This window comes from Cydia strobilella, chromosome 3 (assembly GCF_947568885.1).
Source record: "Cydia strobilella chromosome 3, ilCydStro3.1, whole genome shotgun sequence".
Classification (NCBI taxonomy): Eukaryota; Metazoa; Arthropoda; class Insecta; order Lepidoptera; family Tortricidae; genus Cydia; species Cydia strobilella.
Window position 1 is genome coordinate 23,216,686 of NC_086043.1, and position 12,227 is coordinate 23,228,912.

At 39.7% G+C, this 12,227-nt stretch overlaps 1 protein-coding gene across 1 annotated transcript; it reads right to left on the bottom strand.

Annotated features, from left to right (window-relative positions):
- Nucleotides 1–352: 352 nt before the first annotated feature.
- LOC134756145 (immunoglobulin-binding protein 1b) lies at nucleotides 353–9,926 on the bottom strand. The gene is made up of 7 exons (XM_063692974.1): nucleotides 9,675–9,926; nucleotides 7,895–8,103; nucleotides 6,427–6,547; nucleotides 5,263–5,488; nucleotides 4,397–4,547; nucleotides 3,912–3,993; nucleotides 353–1,757 (listed from the first exon to the last, which is right to left on the bottom strand). Exons 1-7 carry the CDS (start codon nucleotides 9,804–9,806, stop codon nucleotides 1,647–1,649), a joined length of 1,032 nt encoding a protein of 343 aa, XP_063549044.1. The 5' UTR covers nucleotides 9,807–9,926; the 3' UTR covers nucleotides 353–1,646.
- Between the last annotated feature and the right edge of the window lie 2,301 nt (nucleotides 9,927–12,227).

Consider the following 12,227-nt stretch of genomic DNA (forward strand, 5'->3'; position numbering starts at 1 on the left):
AACAAAGTGCAGCCCGCGTCAACTTCGTTAACTACTATGTGGCCCTTGGCTGCTAAAAGGTTGCCGACCCCTGCTCTATACGAAAAACCTGCCAGAGTGTCTTTACGGCAAGCGACGATCTGGTACCTTTTGCTTGAAAACGACACATTTGTTATAGGGGCAACAGAAATACATCATCTGCCAAATTTTCAGCTGTCTAGCTATCACGGTTCATGAGATACAGCGGTGACAGACAGACGGACGGACAGTGGAGTCTTGTATTAAGTTCCCGTTTTTACCCTTTGGGTACGGAACCCTAATATAAGTATACAAAATGTACTTTAGTAAATACGTAAAATAAAATATTTCAATATATAATTTAATATCTTTATTTTGATCAGCGCTGTAACAATTGTTAGTAAAATTACAATACTGGATATAATCATTACGTTTTGTTACAATACTTACAATGGAGTTGGAACCTGTCAAGATTTTTAGGGTTCCGTACCCAAAGGGTAAAAACGGGATCCTATTACTAAGACTCCGCTCCGCTGTCTGTCTGTCCGTCTGTCACCAGGCTGTATCTCATGAACCGTGATAGCTAGACAGTTGAAATTTTCACAGATGATGTATTTCTGTTGCCGCTATAACAACAAATACTAAAAACAGAATAAAATAAATATTTAAGTGGGGCTCCCATACAGCAAACATGAATTTTTACGTAATGGTACGGAACCCTTCGTGCGCGAGTCTCATTCGCACTTGGCCGGTTTTTAGATTGCGCCAGCGCAGGTTTCCCCGCGTTTCAAGTTTTGTTCAATGGGATTTGGCTTAAAATACTAGCATCCAGTTCATAACATTAAAAAAACCGACCAAATGCGAGCCAGACTCGCGCATGAAGGGTTCCGTACGCAAAAAACGGTAAAAAAATCACGTTTGTTGTATGGGAGCCCCAATTAAACATATATTTTATTCTGTTTTTAGTATTTGTTGTTATAGCGGCAATAGAAATACATCATCTGTGAAAAATTGAACTGTCTAGCTATCACGGTCCATGAGATACAGCCTGGTGACAGACGGACGGACAGACAGACAGACTGACAGCGGAGTCTTAGTAATAGGGTCCCGTTCCTACCCCTTGGGTACGGAAACCTAAAAAAAGTAATAGTACTATTCGGGTTTTATACACGGTGGCAAAAAAATAAGTGCATTCCCGTTGCCAGGGAGGTTTTGGGGTAATATTGAGCAACTTTTACTATGGGACCAACCACGAAATCGCGAAAAAAAATCTACCCTCCCATAGAAAATGGACCAGCCAAAATTTTTTTCGCGATCTCGGGGTTGGTCCCATAGTAAAAGTTGCTCAGTATAATCCCAAAACCTCCCTGGCAGCGGGAATGCACTTATTTTTTAGCCACCGTGTATAGATCAGTTTCTGTACATAGGCAGGCGTGTCTCACTCCGCGATTTCGTCGCGTCGCTACAAGTACCTACGGCCTCAATTTTAAGGTTTTGCCATAGTAATAGCCGCACACCGCTATGGAACGGACGCCTGCACGCGCTTGCGCCGCCTCGTAGTAGTCGCGTTTTATTAGGGAGTGAATCTACTGTACCTATTACTATTATATATTCTGTGACATAGGGTAGGGTAGGGCAGGATAGGGTCCCTAGCTGCGGTTGTAGCGGTTGCCCCACCCGCGGCGGTGATCGTCCTTGTACTCGTCCATGTTCCTCTTGCGTGCCAACTCTTCAGGATCGTCATCTTCCTCTAACTGGTCCTGAAACAAAGGTAATATTCTAAACTACAAGCATTATTGAGCCATAAACACGCTCAACTACGAAATCCCGAAATCAATCAATCAATCATGCATGCACATGTAACTCCTCTGGAGTTGCAGGCGTACATAGGCTACGGAGACTGCTTAACATCAGGCGGGCCGTATGCTTGTTTGCCACCGACGTAGTATAAAAAAAATCAATCAATCAATCAATCAATTTATTTATTTTGCTGTAATAAGGGTTGGTTTACAGGTGTTATTACAATAATCGAACGAATAATGCTAAGTCCCCGGCAAGCTCGGCCGAATTTCACCTTCCCATAAAAGTTTCGTTCTCATTTTAAAACTACATGCTTGATTGTAATGAAACTTTGCACATACAATGACATTAGGTATATCTGGGTCTGTAATTAGTTTATATAGCTCTAGTATATAAAACAAAATAGAGCAAAAACAAGTTTTGTATGAAAAACTTAAATGCACTGTATTTTTTTAGCTATGGTATCTGAAGCTATATAAACTAATTTCAGACCTAGATATACCTTATCCTATTGTGAGTACAAAGTTTCAGAGCAATATAGCTAGTCGTTTTAAAGTGAGAGCGTAACTACGTTTGTATGGAGAAACCGAATTTGCCGGGGATTCTTAACCTCGTAAGGCCCACCATACAAAGTTTCCCTATTTTTAGAAAACAATGAAACAATAGAAATGCTACTTAATTCAGTTAGTGCAAGGTTCAAATTAGATTGAAACAGAGTGTACATTATAATGCACGTTGGACTTTAAGAGGTTAAACTAAAACGAAAATAATTCAAACATATGTAATAAACTGACTTACAAGAATAAATTTGTAGCTTTAAAAAGCTTGAACTGAATTTCATTGTCGCACTTATTTGCTTCTTGATAAGTGATATTCAAAGTTATTAGTATACAAAAAACCGGTCAAGTGCGAGTCGGACTCGCGCACGCGCATTACGCAAAAAATGGCAAAAAAGCACGTTTGTTGCATGGGAGCCCCACTTAAATATTTATTTTATTGTTTTAAGTATTTGTTGTTATAGCGGCAACAGAAATACATCATCTGTGAAAATTTCAACTGTCTAGCTATCACGGTTCATGAGATACAGCCTGGTGATAGACATACGGACAGTGGAGTCTTAGTAATAGGGTCCCGTTTTTACCCTTTGGGTACGGAACCTTAAAAAAACAAATTTGACACGGTTCGTAGGATTGACAGATAAAACCTATGCCGGTGCCTTGTGTAAAATTGTTCGACCGGCCAACCCTATGGCACCTCTTCAGTACACTGCGAGAGAGAAGGCGTTGTTTATTTTTTATTGTTTTAGCTGTTAATTGGAATTTTATTTTTGACTGCAATACTATTATTAATTTTGACATTATATTAACTAGGGTGCCCTAGCAATATATACACTTTGATTTTGACCGCTTATTTATAGTATAAATTTTATACTCCGGAAGAGATTTTTTTTTTGACATTGTATTTAGTATTATTATCATTATTCTCTGACATTTTATCTCACTTTATTTGACTTTTAATTTTTATTTTATTTGTTATGATTTGTTTAATAATTTTTATTTTTTTACTGAATTATTTACAATTTGACGATCTTTTTGTGAGTTCATGTTATTTAGAAACATTGTGACATTATTAAATACCATGTTCTTGGTCACGATCCTCAGTCATGAGGGAACGACGAAGAAGAAGAAATACCATGTAATTTAAATACGATGACTGTTTCCCATCAGGCGGCTCGTCTGCTCGTTTGCTGACTATCACATAAAAAAAAAACCAATAAGAAATAAATTAATCTAATCTAATCTAATCATTTGTCGGGTCTACAGAGCCGCCTCGCGAGTTGCCGCGTGAAGCACCTCGGTCAGTGAGCAGTGTAGACATGCCTCGGGCGAGGCGTGTTTACACTGACCGAGCTGCAAGTTCTTCGAGAGGCGGCTCGCTCTGTGTTGACCCGCCTCTTTCCTTTATAATTAAAATTGTATTTTGTTATTATTTGTGTTATCTCGTATTTTTATATTTTTATTTGCTTTGTAGTTCGCAGTGCCTTAGTAGTAATATTGTAATGCTGTGTAACTAATTTAAATAATAGAAAAAAAATAACAAAAAAAAGAACATACCTTATTTGCCCGCTCGGCGTCGTCGTCTTCCGTTTCTGTGCCTTGTATGGTCTGGTGCGGGATGTTGGCAGCCGAAGGGAAACTGCAACATGAATAAATACAGAGTTAATAAAGCGATCACAAATATTGCATGCGACAGCTCTTTGTGGGCTACTTTTGACATCATATGGGGTCCACTGTCTTCTATCAATGTAATCGGACTGTTACACTGTATAAGCAGTTAAATTATTTAAATAAAATAACAGCCTATTGCAATGATAGTTCGATTGTGCCAATTTGTTCGACCGATCGCATAATGATGATGAAACAGTCAGTCGGCCAGCAACAGAAGTAACTAAGCCGGCGAGGTGTCGCTAATTATCTGATATCAAAAGTATAATTGTAGAAGGCAGCATCGCCTTTTTTGTGAGAAGTGCCAAGTTTTAGATTTAAACCACAAGTTGGCAAAGCCTGCAACCCGCATGCCACTTATATTTTTTACTCACATTCCATCCCGGACTCGTTTATCATAGAACTCCTCAACTGTCATGGTGGGCAGCGACGGATATCCGGCGCCGAACACCGCCTTCTGTATGGCGTCCTTAGCGATGATGACTGGCCGGAGAGGAGGCGCCCGGGGTTGCTTCGGTTTAGGCTCTGCAACAAATAATAAAAAATGGTATAAAAAAAATAATACTTTTGTCGAAAAACCTTTTTTTTTGTTCGTATTCGAGCTATTGAGCGATTACACATACATAATACACACACACAAATAATGTAATAATTGCAAAAAAGGGAATAGGCGGCTGGAAATTGCCGCACGAAGCAAACGGTCAAAACACGTCGGTGAACACATTTGCCTCGCGAGGAAAGCCCGAGCCAATTTGCTCCGCAAGATGGCGTCCCTCAGACAGCTGACTTGAACAGCTGTTCAAAATGGCCCCGCACATATTCACTGCCGTGGTTCTCTTCAAAGTAATCCGAGACAAAAAACGAATACGAACTAGTTGTATATTTTGGGTGCGTCAAAATCTATAAATTTCGACCACAAAAAGGAAATCGGCTCTACAGAGAATACTGAGTAATGTCAGCAAATGGAGTCGAGTCGAGACGAATTTTAGGCGCATAAAAAAGGAATAATTCGTTCGGCCGAGGCAGCGAGCGCGTTTGCCTCGCAAGTCGCATGAGACACTTCTACACTAGCCGTTTGCTCGCAAGGCAACTCGGTCTGGGACTCTGTGTGGACTTGCCTATTTGAGTGCACGATATTTAACGTTTTCACTAAATTCAAAATCCCGCTGACCATACATAACATATTGTGTGTGTGACCTTGACTGTGGTGTCAATACCTATACTGGTTAGTCAGTCTTACCTCCAGCATGTTTCTCCATATACTCCAGCAGCGGTTTCTCCTGCTCAATACTCCCCAGTTCATCCATCGCCTGACTGACATAACTCTGCAGCATGGTGGTGAAGTACTCCCGCTTGGTCTCATCGTCCACCAGCTCTGAAGACATGGCTTTGGAAAGGGTAGCTAATTTCTCTTTCAGTTCTTTCATCTCTTTGTAGCGCTTTATTTTTGCTTCGCGGCTGTGTACCTGAAATGGGAAAAAGATAATTAGGACGATGCAGTGGTGGCATGCGATCCCCACCAGGTTTCTGGTGGGGATCACATTGAGAGACCGTAAAACAAAATGAATGGCTGAGACAACAGAGCAAGGTCAATGATGTTATAAAACGCGTAGCCAGTTTGAAGTGGGAATGGGCTGGTCATATAGCACGAAACTCACGAAAGACCGATTCGTGGAGTAAACGACTACTCGAGTGGCGACCATGGGGAGAAGAGCGTCCTCAAAGTAGACCCCAGATGCGTTGGGACGTCGACATCAAGAGGACTGCGGGAAAGCAGTGGCTCCAAGACGCACAGAACCGTGACGAATGGCGCAAAATGAAGGAGGCGAGAGAGTGGTGGCATAGGGATAAGAGTAAAAATATTTGTTTTCTTTAAAACCTTTGGGAAGCATTGAAGGGTCAGTCAACTTGTGATCTAAACCGAAAATTTAAACTTAGACAAAATAAACAGATCTACCATCTTGTGACCAAAATTAGACGCACTTTACACTCCGCACCTATAAACAATGGCTTATGTGCTGCCCTCTACAGTCTTACCTGATTTTGAATTAGCAGTGTTGATATTGATTTATGAAATCTCTTGTATTGTTGAAGAAAAATAGCAATTTTCTTTGCTTTGTAACTTGTCACAGTGACTGTCACAGAGTTACGGATTTGTCCATGTGACTATATTGGGTCTCTATTGTTTCCCATAAAGTTTTAAGTCATAATATATTGTTTGTCCGCATTTTCGTTAGTCATAATTTGGTTTTTCTCAGAAACGCGTAACTTTTCAGGATTGCCGTAAAACAAACCTAACCTAACTATTTATAGGATATCTGACCATTATTACATTATGACTTTCAATAATTATGTCAAAGGGATCCCGACTATATTATGTGGAAATGAAATTGGTTGACTGTACCATATTAGCAATTTTGACTTGTTCGGTGACCACTCTCTCAACCTTCTGGCTCTGGTTGTCTGTTGGCTGCGGCACCTCTATGTCCGTCACACCATAATCCTTGCACCGCTGGAGAAAATCTCTGAAATAATACATTAAAACGGCTTGAAAATAACAATTCTACTGTACTTTATCAAGCTCATGTAAGGTTTAACATAAAACAAATATTTAAAAAAAATACTAAAAATTTTCTTTATTTGAAAGGGAGATTAAGTTTTATTTTCAAATGAAAAAAATCTGCCTAGTTAATAGAAATGTTTTCTCTGCGTGTTTTCATAAATAAAGCAATTGAATTTACAGGAATTAGGAGTGTACAGGTTTTTAAAGGGTCGGCAACGCGCGTGTAATATCTCTGGTGTTGCAGGCGTTCATAGGCTACGGTAACTGCTTACCATCAGGCGGGCCGTATGCTTGATTGCCACCGACGTGGTATAAAAAAAAAAAAAAAAAAAATTTACTTGGGCAGTGGCGTAACTAGGGGGGGGGGGGGGGGGGGGCAAAATGGGCAAAAGGCAGCAGCAGGGAAACTTTTGTCAGTCGTCAGGGGGCGCAAATATGATGACTGCCCCGGGCGCCATATCCTCTAGCTACGCCCCTGTTTTTGGTCAGGCCAAAAACAAATTGATTGTAACAAGCATATTCCTTAAATTGTAATATAACCTATAATCATAATCTTTATTGTTTGTGAGAAATGGGTTACATTGCCAGTAATTACTATTACCTATCGTTGTTGTTGTGGTTCGGGCGATTTTCCGCAACTTGACGACTGGCGCCTATTTACTCCTAGTCTTGCCAGCCCAGCTCCTCGAGGAATCCTATCAAACCTTTGATGTTGATACTATTACCTAACAAAACAATCCGTCATCCGAAGGGCTCTTGTCAGCGTAAAGGTGCCGGCTATACTGGAGCCTGTTGGTTTGGCGAGGGATGACGGCAAGAGGCCCGACGGCATGACGCTGGTGCCCTGGAGTATGGGGCGGCCTCTGGTTTGGGACGCTACGTGCGTAGACACTTTTGCCACGTCCCACTTACCGGGCACCAGCACTGGGGCTGGGCATGCGGCCTCAACAGCCGAGGATAACAAACGGCGCAAGTACAGCACGCTCGGCAGTGGCTACATATTTGAGCCTTTTGGGGTCGAAACGTTAGGGCCGTGGGGACCCAGCGCCCGGCGCTTATATAAGGGTTTGGCGTCGCGTTTGGTGGATGCCACGGGCGACCAAAGGGCTGGCCAGTATTTTGCCCAGAGAATTAGCATCGCTATTCAACGGGGAAATGCAGCCAGCCTGTTGGGCACACTGCCTGCTGGCGGCGAGTTAGAGGGGGTGTTTTGTTTGTAGGGTTTTTTTAATGTACATAATTTTAGAGTAAGTAAGTTGACGAAGCCTGTTGCGGATAGTGAACAAAACAATGAATTTAACAAACTCACCTAAAATAAATCTCAGCTAGGTTGATAACCTCTTTGCGAGGCTGTCTGCACAGCTTCAGACTCAGTGTGCCAAGCAGCGCAGGTAGCAGCAAGTACTGCAGTGTCTCTGTAGGGAGCTCCTCCAGGCTCTCGTTACTGCTGAACATCCCAGACAGCGACACCAGGTTGGTAGCTTTCTCAAACTTTGCTATGGCCGCTTTTAGGCTAATCTGTAAGGTGAATTGTAAGACATTAAACGACAACCGTATGTTTATTTCTTAAGCTTTGTGAAATCAGAATCACACCATCAAAAATTGAAAGGATATATCTTGCCAATAAGCAGGCTTCAGAGTATTTTTAGCACAGTAAGACTAAAGTGAGCTATGGAGTTGTTGTTAACATCAAAGATAGATATAACTCCGTAATAGATGGATACAGTCTAAGGAAAAACGTGCCTTGAAAATCACGAAAATTTGATTCTCGATCAGAGGGCGCCACTAGTTTTGGCCTACACTCGTATAGAGGGCGTTGACGGTTTCGTTTGTTATTTATAATTTTAACGCATATCAGTGAAAGAACATGGGTCAAAATCATAAAAATAATTAATGCAAATTAAAAAAATCATTTATCCATATTTAAATACATTTTATCGTATTTTTATAAATATTTATTTTTAGTTTTAAAGTGTGTCGACAGATGGCAGTGAATTTACTGGGGTTACAAAATTTACTATGACAGTACCGCTCTAGTATAAGTTACTCTATGTTAACATTAAAATTAAAGTTTGTTTTAAAATATTCTGATTACTTATAATGTAATAAAATTTTACATTATAAAAATATAATCAATATTACCTATATTGCAGTCTCATCACTCCAATATTTTATTTAAGTACCTAGAGTAAAAAGTTTTGTTATTTGTTTTCAAGAAAAGAAGCCATCGCAATAGCAAACGCTCAAACCGCATTGCTGGATATGAACATGCCAAACAAGCTTCGTTTTATTAAAGACAATTATCAAGTTATTGTTTAATCACTTGAATCTATAACAAAATGACAGTGTACTAGTATTCCAATAAAGTATTCCAATTACACAATTTTTAACATGTTTTGGCCCTGACACAATTAAAGCTAAATTAGAAAAAGTTCTTGAAAGGAATCCGGATATTAATGAAATACGAATGATGGCAAGCTCACAACAATTTGAGGAATTTCTATAACATGCTACTTTAACTTCAGTCGATGTAGAAAGATCTTTTTCGAGTTATAAGTGGATTTTTAAACAACATAGAACATGTTTCACTCCAGAGAACATGGAAAAAGTGTCAATTATTTACACATTTTACAACTGAACCGATGAAATGAACAACATACATGTCATACCACGTGAAGATTATGAAGAACTCATTCCTATAGCTACATGTTATATGGATATTGATTGTTCTATGGGTTTATTGTAGTACCCGCATATTATTTGTTATTAGTCAATGAAGATGGTGGAGTATTTTTTATAGTTATTATTTATTTTATGAATTAAATTAATGAGGATGAGTATGACTTTAATCTCACAACTACTCTACGGTTCACTTTAGTCTTACCGTGCTAAAAATACTCCGAAGCCTGCTAATAAGAAAACAAACAAATATTTTCTCACATATCAATCAAATTGCGACTCAATAACGGAAAAGTTTTAGATTTAGAACGTTATATCTGCGAACTAACTAAACCACTTCGAATTGTAGTGTACATTGTGCAATTAATATTATGTGAAATAAGTAGAAAAATGATGAAAAAACAGCTGACCTGCATGGCATCACTGTTTGTCGGCTCATTGGTGCTTTCTATCTTTTCAAACATCTTCATGGCCTGATCGAACACATCTTTCAACGGCTCCTCGTCAGTAGACGCACCCGCATCCACCTTCAATTCCGACATAATTGCAGTGAGAAATATCTAAATTATCGAAGATAAAGTAATGTATCGAGATGGTTTTGTAAAATATTGTTTTTGCCGATTTGAGGTTTTGTTTGACGGTTTTGACATTTCATGTGTCAGACAGAAGTGACGTTTAATTTGGGAGACGTTCGAAAAGCATAGATTATAAACGCAGTATAGTTTCTAACATACAACGTTCGAAAACAACCCAAAAAATGAGTAATCTGAAAAAGCTGGGAACAACAATACTCACTATAGTTTTTCAAAGGTCTGTCTCATTTCAAACATAGACAGAGAGAATCATACTATCTTTGCCTTACACTAGTACTAAGTAGGATCGCACCGTTTTGACGGTTCGGTGCAATAGTGTGGAATACCTATTATACTTACTTTACTCTTTGGTGTGGAAGCCCACGCCAGTACTACCTATTCCTAGACCTGCTCCAAGGTCGCGGTGCGGTGCGATATTTAATTATACGAACGGGTCTACCCAGTGCCGGCTCGAGTCCTTGATCAGGGTAGAGCGAAATAGTGTTTTGGCGCCCTTCGTTGAAGCTTTTTACCCTTTTTTTCTCATTTGCCATTTTGGCGCCCCCTTGCCATCCGGCGCCTAGAGCGGCCGCTCCACTCGCTCTACCCTAGATCCGGCCCTGGGTCTACCGCGATTTAATTTCATTGTTTTTACCTTCTTTTTTTATCGTCTACTTGGGGACCAGTGATCAACCAGTGATTCAAATGTTGAAACCAGCGGATATCTCGGATATATACAAGGACTGTCTCATTTCAAACATAGACAAAGAGAATCATACTATCTATGTCTTACACTAGTACTAGCACCTAAAAGAAAAAGATGAATATAATAGTATTTTTTTATACACCTGCCTGCAATATTTGTACACCTGCATGCAGGTTGAATACGCATGTACTATTAATAATATACATCTAGATAAAGAAATAAAATATTGATTGATTTGTTCTTATTTACTGACAATTTGCTGACAATTTGGTTTGACCAACTATATCTTCGGAGTCTTCGGACCAGTTTGCGGATATTGTGAGTGATGCGTGTCGTGTCTTGGACAATAAACATTAAACTAACGGGTAGTGGCAATTTCCGCGTCTACCTCGAACATTTTTATAAACTAATTTCGGGTAGTTTAGTGTTGTTTTGCTAGGACGTCAGTCTTTCCGGTACAAGTGGTGCAACTCAGCTGAAACGTCGGAATTTAAGGTAAAAACAATGAAATTAATTCGCGGTAGACCCGTTCGTATAATTAAATACAAGGAAGACTGTACTAAAAGTGTTAATCTTAACACACTTCTGAAACCACAGCTGAAACGTGCGGAAATTGGCCGTCTGCGTCTTATTTTACAAGTATTATACTACCTACATTAAATATTGAATTTATACACACCATTATACTTAGGTATAATACATAGGTATGTACAAAGTGAACTGAGATAATATTCCGTTAAAATGAGTGTTTAGTTTAATATTAAATATGTGTCCCGACTTATGAGCTTACGGGATTTTTGATAAGATAACATGAGGATGACCACAACAGTAGCATTGTAATCACAACACAAAAAGAGTAAACGAACTATGGAAGTAAATCAATTAAATAATCTGCAATAGTTGTATTATATTTAGTGCGTAATTTGTTTAATTAAATAATTTAATTTATCGGATCAACGCCTAATTCAATTAGCTAGCAACGTTGAACTAAAAGGTAAATGTGCCACGAAATAGGTAGGACGAAAATGTCGCCTGCGGTATTTCCGGACAAAAGAGGAAAAGAGCGTACTCCCATCTTAAAGGTCGGCAACGCACTTGCAACCCCTCTGGTGTTGCGGGTGTGCATAAGCGACGGTAATCGCTTACCACCAGGCGATTCGTCGTCTGCTCGTTTATTGCCTCCTATTGCATTGAAAAAAAAAACTCCTCTGCAGGGTTTTGATAGTTCAGCTGCAGTTTGACATCCGAATGTCACCTTTACAGTCGACAACTTATTAAGGTTCCATCTACTTCAGCTGTCAGCATTACGGCTACAATATTTTTGCAATACTTTACGCATCTTACTCCCTTGTTATGTTTGTTACTTACCGGGTACTAAAATCTGATGGCACAACCCACCAACGAAGCGGCAGCTGACGTTCACGAGGGTTCATAATACATAGCCGTTAACCACTATACGAGTTTTCGCTCGGGAGGCGATTGGTCATGGAAATCTGTTCCTGGCCCGCGGTCTATAATATTGTAGTTAAATAAACATAGTCAAATATTGAGTAGTGCATAATTGTTTGCCATCGTATTTTCATGGAAACGCTCGTACAATAAGTACTGAGGTTGACAGAAGTAGCATGACAAATACGAACGTTTCCGAGAAAATACGATGGCAAACAATTATGCACTACATCTGT

What these genes read in the sequence shown, in the direction of transcription:
- LOC134756145 (XM_063692974.1), bottom strand. Translation starts at nt 9,806, where the DNA reads ATGTCGGAATTGAAGGTGGATGCGGGTGCGTCTACTGACGAGGAGCCG. An exon ending in CAAACAGTGATGCCATGCAG is followed by an intron (nt 8,104 to 9,674) that starts GTCAGCTGTTTT and finishes TTCACCTTACAG; the next exon opens with ATTAGCCTAAAAGCGGCCAT. An exon ending in CTAGCTGAGATTTATTTTAG is followed by an intron (nt 6,548 to 7,894) that starts GTGAGTTTGTTA and finishes GTATTATTTCAG; the next exon opens with AGATTTTCTCCAGCGGTGCA.